The sequence below is a fragment of the Patagioenas fasciata genome, chromosome 27, assembly GCF_037038585.1.
Source record: "Patagioenas fasciata isolate bPatFas1 chromosome 27, bPatFas1.hap1, whole genome shotgun sequence".
NCBI lineage: Eukaryota > Metazoa > Chordata > Aves > Columbiformes > Columbidae > Patagioenas > Patagioenas fasciata.
Genome location: NC_092546.1, coordinates 5,363,532 through 5,380,445, shown reverse-complemented (window position 1 = coordinate 5,380,445; position 16,914 = coordinate 5,363,532). Strand labels below are relative to the sequence as shown.

Sequence of the window (16,914 nt, the reverse complement as noted above, 5' to 3'; positions counted from 1 at the left end):
GGGCTGGGGGGGCTGTGCTGCCTGACCACCTCCCCGGGGCTGAGCGGAGCAGGAGCTGCCCCCGTGTGCTGACCCCAGCCCCTGGCAGCCCAAAAAATGTGCCCCTGCACACCCTGTCCTCACTGGCATCTTTGCTTTGCTCCACACCCAGCTCTGCAGCTTTGGGGGCCGCATCCTGCCGGGGGGGACAGAGGCGTCTCCTCTGCTCCCTGCCCTGAATTGGAGCATCCCTGGGGACCCCAAATCTGAGTATCCCTGGGGACCCCAAGCTTGAGCATCTTCAGGGATCCAGAGCATCCCCAGGGAGCCCAAACTGCAGCATCCCTGGGGACCCCAACCGTGAGCATCCTCAGGGACTCCAAATCTGGACCATCCCTGGGGACCCCAAACCTGAGCATCTTCAGGGATCCAGAGCATCCCTGGTGACCCCAGAGACCCTAAACCAGAACTTCCAAACCCCAGGGACCCCAAACCCAAGCATCCCCGAGGACCCCAAGCGTGAGCATCCTCTGACACCCAGAGCATCCCCAGAGACCCCAAACCCTGGGAATCCCAAACCAAAGCATCCCCGGGGAGCCCAAAGCGGAGCGTCCCGGCGTGTCCAGCCGCGGGGGGACACGGGAGGTGCCAGCTCCCCGTCTGTGCCGCGATGGCGGGGCCGGGCGGGATCCAGCTGCCGAATTCCAGGCCGTCTGGCCAAGAGCTGCCGCTCCACTCCCGGCACTCCCTGGATAACCTGCCCGAGCAGGAAAACAAACAGCCCCTGAACACGAGGGGAGAGACCCCCAATCCCTCCCAAAGCGGGGGCACCGGGACCTATTGCTGTGTTTACTCTGGGAAAGGGGCAGTTGGGGACCAGGATTTGGGGGAAAACCAGAGGGGAAAGGGAAAAAGGCTGCCCGGAGCACTGACATTCGCTCTGCGAAGCCGGGACCCGGTTCCATCGCGCCGGGGTGGCTCCGGGGCAGCCCTTGACGGTGCGCATTCCTTTCGCAGTTGCTTTTTCAATATATTTTTTAAGAGTTGCATCTCAATATCTCGCTGTTCAAAGTGAGCTGGTTCTGGAAAAAACATCCATTCCCATTTTTCAGGCTATTTTTGAAACCTTTGGCCTGGGTTCCTCTTCAGGCTCCAGACCATAAATAATAATAACAACATATTTAAAGCCTTTATGCTGACAGCTCGTCGAATCTGCCAGCACCTTTTAATTCTCCAGATGCTGAAAATCTGACTCAAAAACTTGAAGTTTGGTAAATATGTTGTGTGTTTTTAATTTCACAGCCATTGGTTTTTCTATCACATGGAGCAGCGGAATAAAAACACTAAAAGTGGAACGGCTATTTCTGGAGCTGGGGGGAGGAAAGGTGCTGTCCCCATGCGCCAGGATGTGGCCGGAGCAGCCCTGGGGACGGTGGTCTCAGCTCCCTGGCACGGTTGTGGTGACAGGGACGGTGGCACCAGCTGTGAAAACACAGGAGCCCCCCAACCCTCCGGTTCCCACCCAGCCGGGGATGCTCATATTCCCATATTCCCACATCCCAAATCCCATATTCCCATACCCCATATTCCTGCATCCCACATCCCACATCCTATATCCCTGCATCCCATATCCTATATTCTGTATTCCCACATCCCCTACCCCATATTCCTGCATCCCATATCCCATATTCTCTTAAACCATATCCTATATTCCGTATTCCCACATCCCATATCCTTCATCCCACATCCTATATCCCTGCATCCCATACCCTATATTCCGTATTCTCACATCCCATATCCCAATATCCTGCATCCCATATTCCCATATCCTTTATCCCACAACCCATATCCTGCATCCCATATCCCACATTCCATATTCCCATATCCCCATATCCTGCATCCCATATCCCCATATCCTGCATCCCATGTCCCATATCCCGCATCCAGCATCCCCCATCCCATATGCCACATTCCACATCCCAAACCCCATAGTCCACATTCCCATATCTTTAATCCCACTTCTCATATCCTGTATTCCTGCAACCCATATCCCACATTCCATATTCCTGCATCCCACACCCCATATTCCCATATCCTTCATCCCATACCCCATGTTCTTCACCCCATATCTGACATCCCATATCCTGCATTCCACACCCCCCCTCCTATATTCTGCATCCCATATCCCATCCTCTCCATCCCACATCCCATATCCCCATCCCACATCCTATATCACGCACCCTATATCCAAATATCGCACCCCATACCTTGTGTCCCAAAGTCCATGTCCCCATCTCCCAGCCTCACACGGGACAGCGACAGGACCCGGGAGCTGCCTCCCCTGTCCCCCCCCAAATGCTGCGTTGGGGGGGGGGGGGGCAGCAATGGACCGGTCGCCGCTGCCTTCGCTGGGGGGGCATTTCCCTGCTGAGAAACGCAGGGAATGCATCGACCGCCCCCCCAGGATTTTAGCACAGCTCCTGGGGGGGGCCCTGAGCTGGCTCAGCCCTGTCCCCTCCGTGGCACCGGCTCCATGGGGATGGGGGGGGGCCGCAGCACCGTCCGAGCGCTGCCCGTCCCTGACTGTCCCTGCCCGCCCCTGCCCGTCACTGTCTGTTCCTGCCCGTCCCTGCCCGTCGCTGCCCGTCACTGTCTGTTCCTGCCCGTCCCTGCCCGTCGCTGCCCGTCGCTACCCGTCCCTGCCCGTTCCTACCCGTCCCTGCCCGTCGCTACCCGTCCCTGCCCGTTCCTGCCTGTTCCTGCCCGTCGCTGCCCGTCCCTGCCCGTTCCTGCCCGTCCCTGCCCGTCGCTGCCCGTCCCTGCCCGTCGCTGCCCGCCCCGGCCCGTCGCTACCCGTCCCTGCCCGTTCCTGCCCGCCCCTGCCCGTCCCTGCCCGCCCCTGCCCGCTGCAGGCAGCGCGCATTCTCAAATCCACGTGATTTCCAGGAAATCCAGCCCCCTCCTGCAGAACCGAAACCGCCGGGTTTTGGTGCAGAGCTCAGTGTCTCCCGGCCCCGCGCAGGATGGCGGACAAGCCGGCGTGGGGCGCGTACGCGGCCGTGGCCATCGGGGTGGTCGCCGTGGTGCTGGCGGTGACGCTCCCCGCCATGCTCTGCCAGCGGGACACGGGCTCCGTGGTGCCCGGGGACACAGCGTGGGGGGCGACACAGCTGGAGGAGGCGCTTGCCAGGGTGGCCCAGTTGCAAGGTGAGTGCTGGGGGGGGTGTGCGGGGAACTGGGGACAGGCGACAGCCCCGGGGACACCGTGATCCCCATTCCCTGGGACACCCTGATTCCCTGGGACACCCTGATTCCCTGGGATACCCTGATCCCTGTCCTCCGGGTCATTCTGAACTCTCTCCCCTTGGCCACCCTGATCTTTGTCCCCTTGGCCACCCTGATCCCTGTCCCCTGGGACACCCTGATGCCCTGGGACAGCCTGATCCCCATCCCCTGGAACACCCTAATTCCCTGAGACACCCAGATCCCTGTCCCCTTGGTCTACCCTGATCCCCATCCACTGGGACACCCTGATCCTCATCCCCTGGGACACCCTGATTCCCTGGGACACCCAGATCCCTGTCCCCTGGGTCACCCTGATCCCTTTCCCCTCAGCCACCCTGATCCCCAGCCCCCGGGACACACTGATCCCCAGCCCCTGTGGGACACCCAGATCCCTGTCCCCTGTGTCACCTGACCTCCCCGCACTGTCACCTCCCCACAGAGCAGAACCAGGTGCTCAGGGCAAAGTTGGCCCAGCAGCAGGAGCAGCTGGGGGACCTGCAGATCATCAGGTGAGCCCCATGCTCCCCCCCGCTGTCCCCAGCCCTGCACTCTGTCACCGACTGTCACTGTCCTCCCCTCAGGGACAGGATCCAGCTGGAGAACGAGCGCCTGCAGAAGAAGCTGCAGGGCACAGGAAGCGAGGACTGGGGTGGGACCTGGCTCTGGATCATCATCCTGGGTGTCCTGGTTTGGAAGTGGCTCCGCTGAGCCCCACGAGCCAGGACCACGGGCTCCGCTGATTCCCTGTCCCCTGGTGCGGGGCGAGGACAGACTGTCCCCATCCAGGCTCTGGGGGTGGCAGTGGGCGCGGTGTCACCTGCTTGCTCCTGTCCCAGAGCCACCTACACTGACCCCCTTGCTCGCCAAATTCACCCTTGTCACCATGGGGATACCCTGGGGAGATGATGTCCCTCCATCCACTAAGGGCAAGGGAGGACACTGGGGCACAGGCTGGAGGGGACAGAGACACAACCGGGCTGCCCTGAGTCCAGGTGTCCACAGACAGGTACTTTAGAGTTAAGTAAGTTAAGTTCTAACCTATTTCCATTAAAACCTTGTGAAAACCCAGCATTTTGTTGCCCTTGCTGACCTGGATCCCCAGCCCTGCTGCCAGGGGGTGCTGCAGAAACCCCTGGGGCAGACAGCAGCCTCAGTGCCCCCAACACCCCCCGGGACCCCAGCTGCATCCCCGCTTGTCCCTGCGCTGTCACCCACGGCTGTGCGCAGGCACAGCGCGTTGTCCCACGTCCAGCACAAACAAAGCCTATTCTGGGCTGTGACCTGTGCGAAACCACAGCCCAAAGCAGCATTTGGTGAGAAATAGAATAAAAAAGGAAAACAAAAAACCAACAACAACCCACAGGCAGCAATTACGGCAGCCCAGGGAGTGACCTGCACTGGGGATGCTGCCACATCCCAAGCAGCCACCACCGGAGCGGGCGAGCGTCCCCGACCCACCATGGACCCCACGGTGCCCAAAGCCACCCTGAAGGTGCTGGGGCTGTGCGCGGCGCTGCTGGTGCTGGTGGCGGCGGTGACGGTGGCGGTGGCGGTGATGGTGTGGCGCTCGGAGGCGCTGGGGAAGCTGCAGGGCTGCCGGGAACGGGCGGCGAACGAGAGCCGGGAGCTGGGGACCCGGCTGGCCGAGCTGGAGCGGGAGCGAGCGCGGCTGCAGCGCGCGGCGGCGGCGGGCGCTGAGGTCGGGGATGCTCTGCGCAGGGACATCGCCCGCGCCCGCGGTGACACCAGGAAGGTCAACGCCAGCCTGGCATCCTGCCGGGAACGGGCGGTAGGTGCTGGGGGGGTTGGGGACGGGGGGGTCCTTGGCCACCTGGTTGTGGAGAAGGGGGGTTCTGAGACACCTGGGGAGCTCAGCCTGGAGAACAGGAGCTGAGGGGAGACCTTCTGATCTCTGAACTGCCTGAAAGGAGCTTGGAGCCAGGGGGGATCGGGCTCTGCTCCCCAGGAACAAGCGCCAGGAGCAGAGGAAACGGCCTCAAGTTGCGCCAGGGGAGGTTGAGGTTGGATGTGGGGAACAATTTCTTCCCCAAAGAGCTGTGGAGCATTGGAACAGGCTGCCCAGGGCAGTGCTGGAGTCACCATCCCTGGAGAGTTGGACAGATGGACATGAGGTTCTCAGGGACAGGGGGTAGTGCCGGGGTGGGTTATGGTTGGACTCCATGATCCTGAGGGTGTCTTCCATCCCAAATGATTCCATGATCCAGAGAGCAAAGATGAGCTGGGAAGGGTGATAAGCAGCCTGTGGGTGCGCAGCCACCTCCCTGCATGGGACACCCCAAAACGGGACCTCCACCTGCCCCCGGTCCCTCGGCACAGCCCTGCTCCTGCTCTCCCAGCCGTCACCCAGCTGCTCTGCCCATGTGTAATTACCCCGTCCCAAAGCGGCTGCGGGGGCCGGTGCGGAGCTGCCGGTTCTCTCCTCCCGGGTATTTTTAGCTGCTGCCCCGGCTGGGAAAGGGCCCGGCCCCGGTGCCGCGGCACAGCCTGGAGGAAGAGCCGGGTCCCGCCGCCCCTCCGGGCTCATCCGGCCGAACAACGGTCTGGAGAGGCTGGAAAAATGCTCCGGCTTCCCGGGAATGGGGCTGGGAGTGGGGCTGGGCTGTGCGGCCATTGGGGACGCGGCTCACGTGACCTCTGTCCCCTCCCTGGCACCAGGGATGCCACCCATGGAGCGCTTGAGTGACCCGTGACATCCGCGGTGCCCCAGCATCCTCCCCAGGATGGGCATCCCTCTGGGAAAGGATTTTCCCTAAATCCATATCCCGACTCCTTTGAGAAACTTGATGGGGCGATGTAAAGCCCCCAGGAGCTTGGGGACAGCTTGGGGACACAGGGCAGTGATGAGGAGGAACAGGGCTCTGGCAGAAGATGCAGAGTCCAGAGGACACTGTCCCATCCCTGTCCCCACGCCACCGTGTCCCCTCTCCCCAGGCCAGGCTGGAGGTCAATGTCACGGCGCTGGGGGACGAGCTGGTGGCCCTGCGGCGCGAGCGGGCTGAGCTGGCCCGCGGCAAGGCAGCTCTGCAAGGTGAGGTCTGTCTGTCCCCTGCATCCGCCTGTCCATCCCCCGTGTCCCTCTGTCCATCCCCTGCATCCATCTGTCCACCCCCAGGGAGCAGCGGCATTGGGTACAAATCCCCTGTCACCCCACACGAGGGGTCCTGCACCCACACTCCCTCTGGGGACCGTGCCTGGTGGGTTTGGGGTGTCAGGGTGACCATGCTGTCCCCTCGGTCCCACAGCGGAGCTGGCGCGGGGTGAGGAGCAGGCGCGGGGGCTGCGGCAGCGGCTGGACGAGGTGATGGAGCAGCAGCGAGCGCTGCGGGCGCGGGGGGAGCAGTGCCAGGCCCGGCAGAGAGAGCTCGAGGACACCCTGTAAGGTCCTTGTCCCCTGCCATGTCACCCCAGAGCATCCCCCCCAAACCCCACACTCAGCCTGACTCCCACCCTCCATCCCCCACACCACCCTGCCCTGTCCCTCCCTCCCCATGGGGACCCTCTGTCCCCCATCCTGAGGACAGGGACACCCTGTCACCGGCTCCATTGTCCCCACAGGCAGGACTATGCCACCGAGCTGGACGCGCAGCGGCGGCGGACAAGGGACCGAGCGACCGGGCGCAGGTGCCCCCCGTCCCGGTACTTTCTGTGTGGCTGGTGGTGGGACAGCCGAGGAGGGGGTCACCGGTCCAGCCACTCTTCCTGACATACGCCATTGTCACCGGTGTCCCCAGAGGAGCAGGAGCCATGCAGGGACTCACTCTTTGCTCCCCCATTTTTTGCAGGAAGGGCTGAAACCCGACAGCCCCCCAACCCCTGTGCGTCCCGATGTCACCGTGTCCCGATGTCACCGTGTCCCGATGTCACCGTGTCCTGCTCCCGCTGTGTGTCCTGATCCTGCCACTTCTTGTGATGCCGCTGTGTGTCCCGATGCCACCGCATGTCCCAGTGCCGCAGCAGCACAGCCGGACCGGAGGGGTTGGACGTTCAGCTTTTGAGCAGCTTGAGCTCAAGCCAGGGACGGTTTTTCCCACCTGGGGGGTTTAAAGCCACATTCCCAGTGAGCTCCAGCAACTGGGAACTCTGGGCAGGTGTTTGGGCAATAAAAACTGCTCTGCTCACCAGGACGTGTCCCCTGGCTGTCCCCACAGCCCTATCAACCGTGACACCCCCTGCAAGGCTTTAACCCCCAGACATCCCGGAGGACAAGGCGGGGACGGGAGGGGCGCAGGGGTCAGCAGCTGCTGCTGTTTTCCAGCCGCTTCCCAGCATCTTCGATGCCGCTTTGACGAAGGTTTCTGGGAAAGTTTGCCGATTTTCCTGCCACCGCGGTATCCTGTGCAGAGGGCAGGCAGCGCACAGGCATCCGGCCCCCCCCGGGCATCGCCCCCACCACCCCCTGCGCCGGGCTCTGGGATGGGGCTGGCAGGCAGCTTCCAGCTCAAAGTGTCTCTGTGCACTCTGGAAATTGTCCCCAACTGGTTGATTTGGGGTTCCCCGGGCTGCAGAGCCCATGGGGGGAACACCAGCCCCTTCACAGCACCCCAGTCCCGGGGGTTCCAATGCGGACCCCCAGCCCCACAGCAGTTTGTAACCAGGCAGAGCCGTTCCCATGGCCTGACCCCAACGCACAGCATGGGGAGGATTAATTATAGCCAGGAGGTTAATTGGGAAATGGGACAGAGGTACGGCTGCAGTGCCACGGGGGAGTGGGTGCCCCCTTGGGATCCCCAGTGACCCGGGGAGGCTGCGGGGAGCCCCTGGGGGGCTGCCGGGGGGAGCATCCAAAGCCACCGGGGTCAGGGGTCCGGCGGAGCCCCGGGAGGGTCCCCACGGCGCGGGGGCGGGGGTGACTCACTGTTATTTGCAGCTCAGGAAGGAAACGGCAGTAGCTGAGAATGGATTGGGGACCGACACCATCCCGGCCATCGCAGACACTTTCCGGTCCCCGGGGACCGCGGCGCAGCCAGAAGGCAGGAAACGGCGAGCGAGCGGCTCGGGGTCAGCGGCCCCCGCAGCAGCCCCCCCTGAGCATCCTGCAGAGCTGGGGGGGTCCTGGGCACAGCCGGCCCCTCTGCCACAGCACAGGGCTCCCGTGGGATGGGGACAGGGTGGTGAGGGGTCCAAATGTGCTTCAGCTCAGCGCAGATCCAGGTGGGCTGGTTATGCAGCCCAGACCCCGCCTCTGTGGTCACTGGCGCCAATGCAGCAGCGGAGACCAGGAGCAGTTCCCTATGGCAGGACGGTGGCTCTAAGGAGTGACAGCACCCACGGGTGCCACAGACAGAGGTTCCCAGTGGTGGCTTCATCCCATGTCACCCACCCCAGCCCATTGCTACCCTACCTGCCAGCCAGGGCCTGGCTGCATCCTTCCCTGCCCGCATCCCTCCCTGCCCACATCCATCTCTGCCCACATCCATCCCTGCCTGCACCCCTGCCCACATCCATCCCTGCCCGCATCCTTCCCTGCCCACATCCCTCCCCGCCCGCACCCTTCCCGAAAGGCGCAGGAGAGCAGACGTGGAGCATTGGTCCCCATGTGCCACCCACCTGGCGAGCAGCAGGGTCCGGCCACTGTCCCCCCATGAGGACGCGGTGCCAGGACCAACCCGGGGTGCGCAGTGGGGGCAGTGGGATCCTCCTCTGGTGGGCTCAACCCCCAGGCACCCCTACCGTGCCAGGGGCTATTTTGGGGTGAGTGTGTCCCAGGGGAGCACCAGACCCCGGCACAAGGGTGGGGGGAGTAGGGTCCCAGCCTTCGCCCCTGTCCGTTAGCAACCGGGAACAATAGTCGTCCCGCAAACAGAAGCTGCATCGTGATAACCCGGCGGGTTGCAGGCATCCGGCACAGCAGGGAGGAGCCCGGCAGAAGGAAATATTAAATAGAGCAATATAAACACGGCGGTGGGAGCCAGCTCCGCCCCGGCGCGGCTCCCCCACCTTTGAAAGGGCCTGCGGTGGGGTGGGGTGCGCAGAGCACAGGCGGGATGGAGAAGAGCAGCTACGCCATGGCCAAGTTCAGTTTGGAGTCCAAGGAACCGATGCCCAAGCGGGACTGTGGGTTTTACATCAAGTACATCTTCCTCTTCACGTCCCTCATCCAGTTCCTCATCATCCTGGGGCTGGTGCTGTTCATGGTGTACGGGAACGCGCAGGGGGGTACGGACACCCACCTGCGGGTGCTGGAGAAGCAGCTGCAGGACCGCTTCAACAAAATCACCATCCTGGCGAGCAGGAACATGAACCTCACCCGCACCCTCAACGCCACCCTCAAAGAGAAGCAAGGGCTGCAGGTCCTGGCCCAGAAGGTGCAACGGGAGCTGGAGAAATGCAACAGCACCCAGACAGCCAACCCCATCACCAAGGTGAGACCCGGGGCGGGGGCAGCGACCCACCTGTGGGTGCTGGAAGGAGCTGGACCTTGCTCCAGCCGCACGAGGTTTGGCGGGGATGGGGGTGGGCAGAGCCTGATGGCGATGTGTGCCCCGGTCCCAGCACCAGGGGAGTTCTCAGCTCTGGCATCCTGGAGCCAGCACCCCCCATTCTCACCCTCCCCCATCCTCATCCTCCCCAGCCCCCAGCTCTTCAGCACTGCCCAGGGGGAGCAAAGTGATGTAGGGGGGTCCTTGCGTGACACCCTGACCTCCCTCCTCTTCCTCCCCACACCGCAGCTGCAGGACATGGTGATGATCATCACCCAACAGAAGAGGAAGCTGGACCAGTGCCATGTGGCTGTCACCCTCATCAATAACAGCTGCAGCGGTAAGGGACCCCCCCAGTACCCCCCAACACTCCCACCCCCTGGGGATCCCCAAACACCCCTTAGGGACCCACCACAGCCTCCCCAGAGACAGCAGAGTCACCCCAAGATGTGGGGCGGGAGTTTGGGGTGGGGGATCACGCACCCCAATCGTGTGTCCCCCATCATGTAGCTGATAAGGCGGAGCTGCGGAGCCAGCTGAACCGGAGCACCCTGAGCAAGAAGGACCTGGAGGAAAACTGCCGCAAAGCGGGCAACACCCTCACCAAAACCAGCGAGGAGCAGAAGAGCTGCCAGCAGGAGCTGACGACCACCAAAACCGTCTGCGAAGCCACCGAACACAACCTGGGGCTGCTGAAACAAGAGTGCAGGGCCCTGCGGTCCGACATGAGCTACTTGTTCCAGCGCATCAAGAACATGCTGAGCCCCTACAGCTGCAGCACGGTCCACGAGCAGCTCAACTGGCTGATGCAGCGCACCGAGGGGTTTTTCCTCTGGCAACAGGAGCGAGAAACCAAATACGTGGGGAAAGGCATCTGCGACATGAACCTGCTCCAGTGTAACATCAACTGCTCCGGGGAGAAGAAGGAGCTGGAGAAACAGCTGCAGGATGCGGAGAAGCAGGTGAAGAGCGGGCAGGAGGAGAAGAAGAAGCTGCTGGTGGAGAAGGAGCAGCTGGGGAAGGAGCTGGAGGAGAAGAGCAAAGCGGCGGTGCAGGCAGGATACCTCCAGGAGCAGCTCAGCCTCTGCATGGTCTCCAAGGTGAGGGAGCTGCTGGGGTGTGGGGACATCCCCAGGCACCGGGACAGCCCTGGGCACCCTCTGTGGCCATGTTGGGAGCACATGAGGCCAGGCACGTACATCTTTCTTTCGCACGTGCACAAACACACCTTTGGACGTGCATCTTTCTTTTTTGACCACGCGTTTTCATTTGCACATCTTCCTTTTGCACGCGCGCTTCTGCAAACACACTTTTGCACACGCAACTTTGCACATGCGTTTTCTTCGCGCTTGCGTCTTTCTTTTGCAAACTTCTGCGCACACGCTTCTGCACGGCCACCAGGAAAAGCCATTGAAGCACCTTGGGGTGCCCCTCATGCCAGCACTGACCCCCCCACTCTCCCCTCCACAGCTGGACACTTTCTTCGGCCTGACGGGCTCGCAGGTGCCGCTGGGCAGCGGGCGGTCGAGCCCCTTTGTTAACACAGGCTCCTATGTGGATGTTCTGGAGAACCAGGGCATCTTCGGGAACACGGGTGAGTCCTGGAGGGGGGGACTCGCTGGGGGTCACTGTCCCCCCATGGTGGCTGCGCCCAGCCCTGCTCAGCCCCCGCTGCTCCATCCCCCCAGGGAAAATCAACACGGAGGAAATCCAGCGCACGGTGCAGAAGATCATAGAGCAGTACACGGCCACCCTGAAGAACCCCAGGTGAGGGGGGGGGGGGCTGGTGCCGGACCCCATCAGGCTGGGGGAGGCAGCTGGCAGAGGGGCTGGGGGTGCCAGGGGGCCTGATCCTGCGCTCTCCGCAGCGGTTAACGGTGCCCAGGGGCTCGAGGACACGACCAGGAATTGCTGCCCAAGGCACGGATGGCAAACCCCAACCAGGAGTGAGCAGCTGGCACCGTAACCACCATCCTACCCCAGGGGGGCCACCAGCATGGCTGGGGGCCAAAGCCACCCTCCCTGTCCCCTTCCCTGAGCCCTCATGTACCCACATGCTTGGCAACAGGGCTGTAAATACAGCCGGCTCTGAGCACCGGCACAGTTCGTCACACGTGTGAGCGGGTGTCTATGGCTGGGATGGGGAGAGGGAACGTCCCGTCCCGGCTCACGGCCCTTTGGGAACGGGAAGCGCACGAGGCCAAGCGAGCGGGAAGCCCTTGGCCACCGAGCCCCCGGAGCAGGTTGGGGCGGGGGGACAAGGGACACTCTGGGTGATTAATCACCAGCTGCCACTCGCTGATTTATGGCCCTGTTTCCCCGCTCCTTCCTGTGGAAAGAGCCTTTCCTGCCTGCCCGCACGCCAGCCCTGCCGGTGCTGCGCCAGCAGGACGCGGTGTCCCCCACCAGCACCCCCCAGGTTCCACTCTGGTCGCCCCCCGGGTCCCCAAAGCCGCGTCCCTCCCGGGATAGGGGATGTCCTGGAACTCTGCTATAAATAATCTCAGAGCAACAGGTTCTACCAGAGCCGGGGGGGAACAGGGGGTCCCTGGGGAGCCCCCACTTTCAGGGTTGCAAAGCCCAAAGCTGCCAGGTGGCTGCAAGAGCTGGGGGGGATATCATGGTTCCTCAAGTTGGGGCTGTGCCCAGTGGGGACCCCAAAACCCTCAATGTTGCATCCCCAGGGCTGCAGGGGCACTGGGGATGCCAGGATGGACCCGCCGGGATGCTGAGCCTCATGTCCCCCACGCCAGGGCACGGGGGGATGTCCTGGGGGGCGATTTTCCCTTCCAGGCAGCTCCAGCTCCTTGTTTGTCTTCCTGGCCAGGAAATGGGGCCTCTCCCAGTCGCTTTTTCCATCTCTGCGGCTCGGGATGCGCACCCCCCTGCCAGGAAAACACCGGGACGCCGAGTCCCACGGCACCGGGGACAGGGGAAGGACACCAGAGCCACCAAAGGCACCACGGTTTAATCCCAGCATGGAGCTGTGAGCCTCCCCGCCTGCCGTCCTCAACGCCGGTGTCACCGCAGGCGGGGGGGACATCCCCCCCAAACCCGCTGCGCCCCTCACTTGCCGACGCAGAAGTCCCTGAAGATGATGTCCAGGACGTCCTCGGCGCCCACGTGGCCGGTGATCCTGCCCAGGTGCCGCCGCGCCAACCGCAGCCGCTCGGCCGCCAGCGCCAGGTCCCGCTCCCGGCCGTACCGCGCCAGCGCCGCCGCGCAGGCGCCCAGGTGGAGGCTGTGCCGGCTCTGCGTCAGGCTGGGGGAGCCTGCCAGGGGGTCCCCACACCTGTACGGAGGGGGGAAGCACCCTGGAGAACCCCCCAAGCTGCCACAGGGTGGTCAGTGTCCCTCCCGCTGTCCCCGGCACTCACAGCCGCGCCAGCTGCTGCGCCAGCAGCGCCAGGAGCTGGTGGAGCCCTTCGCCCGTCTTGCAGGAGAGGAGGGCGGTTGGGGGCCCCCTCTGGGCGCAGGTGTCTTGCAGGAGGGTCCCCTCGCCCCCCCGCAGCAGGTCGGCCTTGTTGAGCACCAGGATGCAGGGGGTGGCGGTTGTGGGGGGCAGCAGGGACCCCAGGGCAGCCCCCAGCCCTGCTGGCTCGGGGGGCACCGCTGCAGCGTCCAGCACGGCCAGCACCAGGTCTGCTTGCCGAACCCTGGTTGGAGGTGGGGACAGGGTAGGGACAGATGTCACATCCTACCCCCCCCAGCCCAGACCTCCTGGTCTCACCGGTCCCGTGCGCGGGTGACCCCCTCCTGCTCCACGGGGTCAGTGGCATCGCGCAGCCCGGCCGTGTCACTCAGCACCAGGGGGTACCCGCCCACGTTCAGCGCCACCTCCACCACGTCCCGCGTCGTCCCCGCAACCGGTGACACAATGGCTGCCGGACGCTGGCCTGGGTGGGAGACACAATGCTGGGGACCCCCCCTCTATTTGCAGTCTCGGGGACAACTGTCCCCAGGGACGGGGAACCCGGTCCAGGCTGTGAGTGCCCCCCTGCGCCCCACTCACACAGCAGGTTGAGGAGGCTGCTCTTGCCCACGTTGGGGGGGCCGGCGATGACGGCATGGACCCCCCCGCGGAGCAGCTCCCCCCGGCGCCCATCCTGCAGGTGGGCACCGATCTCCTGCTCCAGCGCCCGCACGGTGGCATCCACTGCAGGGAGAGAGTCAGGGAACATGGAGCAGAGTGGGGACAGCAGGGACCAAGTGTCCTGGTCCCCCCCGCCGCCCTGCCAGCCTCACCTTGGGACAGAACCTCTTCCTCCACATTGTCATCCTCGCTGAAGTCAATATAGGCTTCAAGGTGGGCGAGAGCCTGCGGACCAGGGCGGGTGTCAGTGGGGACATCCCAGCTCTGTGTCCCTAAGCCACACGTGTCCCACCACCCATTACCTGGGTGAGGGTCTCGCTCCAGCGCTGGTAGAGCCGCCCCAGCTCGCCCTCCATCTGCCGCAGCGCCTGCCGCCGCTGCGCCTCCGTCTCGGCGTGGATCAGGTCCCCCAGCCCCTCGGCCGCCGTCAGGTCCAGCTTCCCGCGGCGGAACGCTCGGCGCGTGAACTCCCCGGGCTCGGCGGGACGCAGCCCCGGCAGGCTCCCTGCCACCCCCCCGTGAGCTGGGGACACCCTCTGGTGGCACCCCCGGTGGGGCAGGACCCAAAGGGGGGTGTAGAGATGGGATGGGGGGAGCCTCACCCAGCGCCCGCAGCACCCCGCTCACCACCGCCGGCCCGCCGTGCACGTGCAGCTCAGCACAGTCCTCCCCGGTGAAGCTCCGGGGACCTGCAGAACCGGGACACAGCGCAGATGGCACCGAACGAGCCCCTGGTTGCACCCAGCGCACCCCATCTCTTCCCACGGCAGACCCCACAAGGGCTTTTGGGGAGCTCAGGAGAGACCTCCCCACTGTGGTTAAGATTGGTACAAAGGGGGCGGCATTGAGCCAGTACTGTCCCCACTGGCACCGGGACCATCACTCAGCCGGTTTCATGGTGCCAGGGAAGCCTAGAGGGGCTGCTCTGGGCACCAAGACCCCCTCACTGGGCACCAAGACCCCCTCACTGGGCACCAAGACCCCCTCACTGGGCACCAAGACCCGATGCCAACCCCACCTGGGAACCAGACGACGAGGCCGCGGTCCAGGGTTTCGGCGGTGCTGGGGTCACGGATGCGCCGCAGGGCCAAGACGCGGGGTGGGGGCAGTTCGGGGCGCCCGGTGAGGCTGCGCAGGGCCCCCCCGCTGCCCGGCCCGCTGGTGCGGATGACGGCCACGCCGCAGCGCCCGTGTCCCGAGGACACGGCGAAGATGGTGTCCCCCCAGGCCGCCGAGCACAGGCGCTGCGCCCACCTGGGACAGGGAGAGCAGCCTGGAGAGGGGGCGCGGGGGTGTGGCGCCCCCTATCTGCACCCCTCAGGTGGAGCAAGGTGGATGCAGGGATGAACAACTCCGGATTCATCCCCTGAAGCCCGCCCTGTGCACCCCACGCACCCACGTGGGGTCTCACTGGGGTGCACACCTCACCCTATTCCCCCCCAAGATGCTGAGGTGCACCCCTTCCGCCTGCAGCCCCCCACCCCAGCTTGCACCGCCTCCCCATGCACCCTGCCAAGCCCTGGCTGGGCAGGATACAGGGGGACACCCCTTTACCCTCCCGGAACGTGCAGCCCACTCTATACATCCCCTCTACTTTGGGGTGCATCCCCCTTTTCCTGTACACCCTGCTCTGAGGGTGCAGTCTCTCTCCATGCACCCCCTCCCCAAGTGCTCCCCCCTTCCCACACACCCCCTCCCCATGTGTCCCCCTCCCCATGCACCACCGCTACACCGGGAAGCCCCCAGCCCCATGCGAACCCCTTTCCATGCACCCCGTCCCCAGCGCCCCCCCCACCCCGGGCTGTCCTCACCTGCGTCCCGCCGCGCTCAGCGCCCTCCGCAGCGCCATGAGCCCCCAGCACACGCCGCCCGACCGCTCCCCGCGGCGACTTCAGCGCAGGCGCCGCGCTCCGCAGAATTACGGGCCGCGATTGGTCAGTACGCTGGCGAAGGGCGGGCTTTAAGCACAGAATCCTCTTCTGATTGGGCAGCGCTCATCAACAGCGTCACTCCGTCTGAGGCTGCGCAGGAATTGATCGCTTCCGCCCGGCGCTGGGCGCGTCGCTACCCGGGGTGAACCGCAGAGGTCCCTGCGCGTCCCATCCGGTGTCCCTGTGTGTCCCCGCCGGGGAGCTGCAGCACCCCACGGTCCCCCCGAGACACTGCACACCCACTCGCCCCCCGGGTGCTGCCCCCGCGGGGTGCGGGGGTGCAGCGGGGAGTCCCCCGATTATTGTGGGGCTGTGCAGGAGCCAGACAGTCGCGACCTCCAGCTGCACCCTAAAAATGACCCCCAGCACCGCAGGACCCCCCTCATGTCCGGAGTAGGGGAATCAGCGCGTCCCTCCACGGCAGAGCCCACCCCTGCCCAGCACCTGTCTCATTGTCTCCTCTGCACCCGCCAGCATCCCTGTCCCTCCAGGGTGGGGGTCCCTTGTCCCCACGCTAACTCAGGCTGTCTAGGAGTGCCCAGGCTTTTCGGGGACTCCTGCTCACGTGGGGAGGGGGTCCCTGCAATGGGCACCACCATGTCCCGAAGCAACTGAGCCCCAACTCTGCACCCGGCCAGTCTGGAGCCGCTTTTCCCCTGGGGGAACCCCACCACATCCCGGGGGTCTCATCCCTGTCAAGCGGGGGCTGGGGCTGTCCCCATCCCATCCCATCCCATCCCATCCCATCCCATCCCATCCCATCCCACCCCATCCCATCCCATCCCATCCCATCCCATCCCATCCCATCCCATCCCATCCCTGTCCCCACCTCAGCCCTGTCCCCTTGCAGCCCTGTCCCTATCCCCTCCCCTCCTGCTCAAGGCTGGGGGGGGCTGAACCAGCCAGTGTACAGGGGTTGGGGTGTGGGCAGCCAGGACGATGGGGTCCCCCCTGCTCTGCGGGTCTCCCCTCATAGTCCCCAATTTCTCAGCTCAGTTTGCAGCAGTTTTGGGTCGGCTGGAGCCTGGAGAGGGCTGCGGGCCGCTGCGGTGGCGGCGGAGGGGGGGACAGGGGGGATGGCCATGCAGACAAAGGCGCTGGAGCAGGGAGGAGCGAGCAGCAGCATGGCCGGGATGCTGACAGGGATGCAGGCAGGGATGCTGGAATCCCCAGGATGCTGGAGACG

General features: G+C 64.4%; 3 protein-coding genes and 2 long non-coding RNA genes across 8 annotated transcripts; 2 read left to right on the top strand and 3 right to left on the bottom strand.

Moving 5' to 3' along the window:
* Nucleotides 1–1,159: 1,159 nt before the first annotated feature.
* Nucleotides 1,160–2,593, bottom strand: LOC139825698 (uncharacterized). The gene is made up of 2 exons (XR_011735924.1): nt 2,247–2,593; nt 1,160–1,461 (listed from the first exon to the last, which is right to left on the bottom strand). It is a non-coding gene; the product is annotated as an uncharacterized lncRNA (long non-coding RNA).
* A 1,856-nt stretch (nt 2,594–4,449) lies between these two features.
* CCDC194 (coiled-coil domain containing 194) lies at nt 4,450–6,988 on the top strand. Its single transcript, XM_065858495.2, has 4 exons — nt 4,450–5,053; nt 6,217–6,313; nt 6,528–6,660; nt 6,841–6,988. The coding sequence occupies exons 1-4, from the start codon at nt 4,724–4,726 to the stop codon at nt 6,986–6,988; spliced, it is 708 nt and encodes a 235-aa protein (XP_065714567.1). The 5' UTR covers nt 4,450–4,723.
* A 192-nt stretch (nt 6,989–7,180) lies between these two features.
* LOC136113092 (uncharacterized) lies at nt 7,181–9,527 on the bottom strand. Of its 2 annotated transcripts, none has more exons than XR_010652969.2 (3): nt 8,833–9,527; nt 8,141–8,514; nt 7,181–7,316 (listed from the first exon to the last, which is right to left on the bottom strand). It is a non-coding gene; the product is annotated as an uncharacterized lncRNA (long non-coding RNA). The 2 variants fall into 2 exon arrangements; XR_011735937.1 differs by having other exon boundaries at nt 7,209–7,316; nt 7,405–8,514.
* On the top strand, nt 9,200–11,817 carry PLVAP (plasmalemma vesicle associated protein). Its single transcript, XM_065858223.2, has 6 exons — nt 9,200–9,647; nt 9,954–10,044; nt 10,215–10,804; nt 11,175–11,298; nt 11,393–11,471; nt 11,573–11,817. The coding sequence occupies exons 1-6, from the start codon at nt 9,270–9,272 to the stop codon at nt 11,577–11,579; spliced, it is 1,269 nt and encodes a 422-aa protein (XP_065714295.1). The 5' UTR covers nt 9,200–9,269; the 3' UTR covers nt 11,580–11,817.
* A 390-nt stretch (nt 11,818–12,207) lies between these two features.
* On the bottom strand, nt 12,208–15,897 carry GTPBP3 (GTP binding protein 3, mitochondrial). 3 transcript variants are annotated; one of them, XM_071799720.1, is made up of 9 exons: nt 15,609–15,698; nt 14,816–15,051; nt 14,400–14,486; nt 14,100–14,320; nt 13,950–14,022; nt 13,717–13,860; nt 13,435–13,600; nt 13,082–13,360; nt 12,208–12,976 (listed from the first exon to the last, which is right to left on the bottom strand). In XM_071799720.1, exons 1-9 carry the CDS (start codon nt 15,644–15,646, stop codon nt 12,223–12,225), a joined length of 1,998 nt encoding a protein of 665 aa, XP_071655821.1. In that variant the 5' UTR covers nt 15,647–15,698; the 3' UTR covers nt 12,208–12,222. The 3 variants fall into 3 exon arrangements, with proteins under 3 accessions (XP_071655821.1, XP_071655822.1, XP_065714294.1); XM_071799721.1 differs by having other exon boundaries at nt 14,100–14,302; nt 15,609–15,697; XM_065858222.2 differs by having other exon boundaries at nt 12,654–12,996; nt 14,100–14,302; nt 15,609–15,897.
* Nucleotides 15,898–16,914: the final 1,017 nt, after the last annotated feature.

Excerpts from the sequence above, each read along its gene's own strand:
- PLVAP (XM_065858223.2), top strand. The coding sequence starts at position 9,270 with ATGGAGAAGAGCAGCTACGCCATGGCCAAGTTCAGTTTGGAGTCCAAG. Across the intron at positions 9,648-9,953 it reads CAGCCAACCCCATCACCAAG|CTGCAGGACATGGTGATGAT; the intron begins GTGAGACCCGGG and ends CCCACACCGCAG. Across the intron at positions 10,045-10,214 it reads CATCAATAACAGCTGCAGCG|CTGATAAGGCGGAGCTGCGG; the intron begins GTAAGGGACCCC and ends CCCATCATGTAG.
- GTPBP3 (XM_071799720.1), bottom strand. The coding sequence starts at position 15,646 with ATGGCGCTGCGGAGGGCGCTGAGCGCGGCGGGACGCAG. Across the intron at positions 15,052-15,608 it reads CTGAGCGCGGCGGGACGCAG|GTGGGCGCAGCGCCTGTGCT; the intron begins GTGAGGACAGCC and ends TCCCTGTCCCAG. Across the intron at positions 14,487-14,815 it reads CCTCGTCGTCTGGTTCCCAG|GTCCCCGGAGCTTCACCGGG; the intron begins GTGGGGTTGGCA and ends CCGGTTCTGCAG.
- CCDC194 (XM_065858495.2), top strand. The coding sequence starts at position 4,724 with ATGGACCCCACGGTGCCCAAAGCCACCCTGAAGGTGCTGGGGCTGTGC. Across the intron at positions 6,314-6,527 it reads CGGCAAGGCAGCTCTGCAAG|CGGAGCTGGCGCGGGGTGAG; the intron begins GTGAGGTCTGTC and ends TCGGTCCCACAG. Across the intron at positions 6,661-6,840 it reads AGAGAGCTCGAGGACACCCT|GCAGGACTATGCCACCGAGC; the intron begins GTAAGGTCCTTG and ends TTGTCCCCACAG.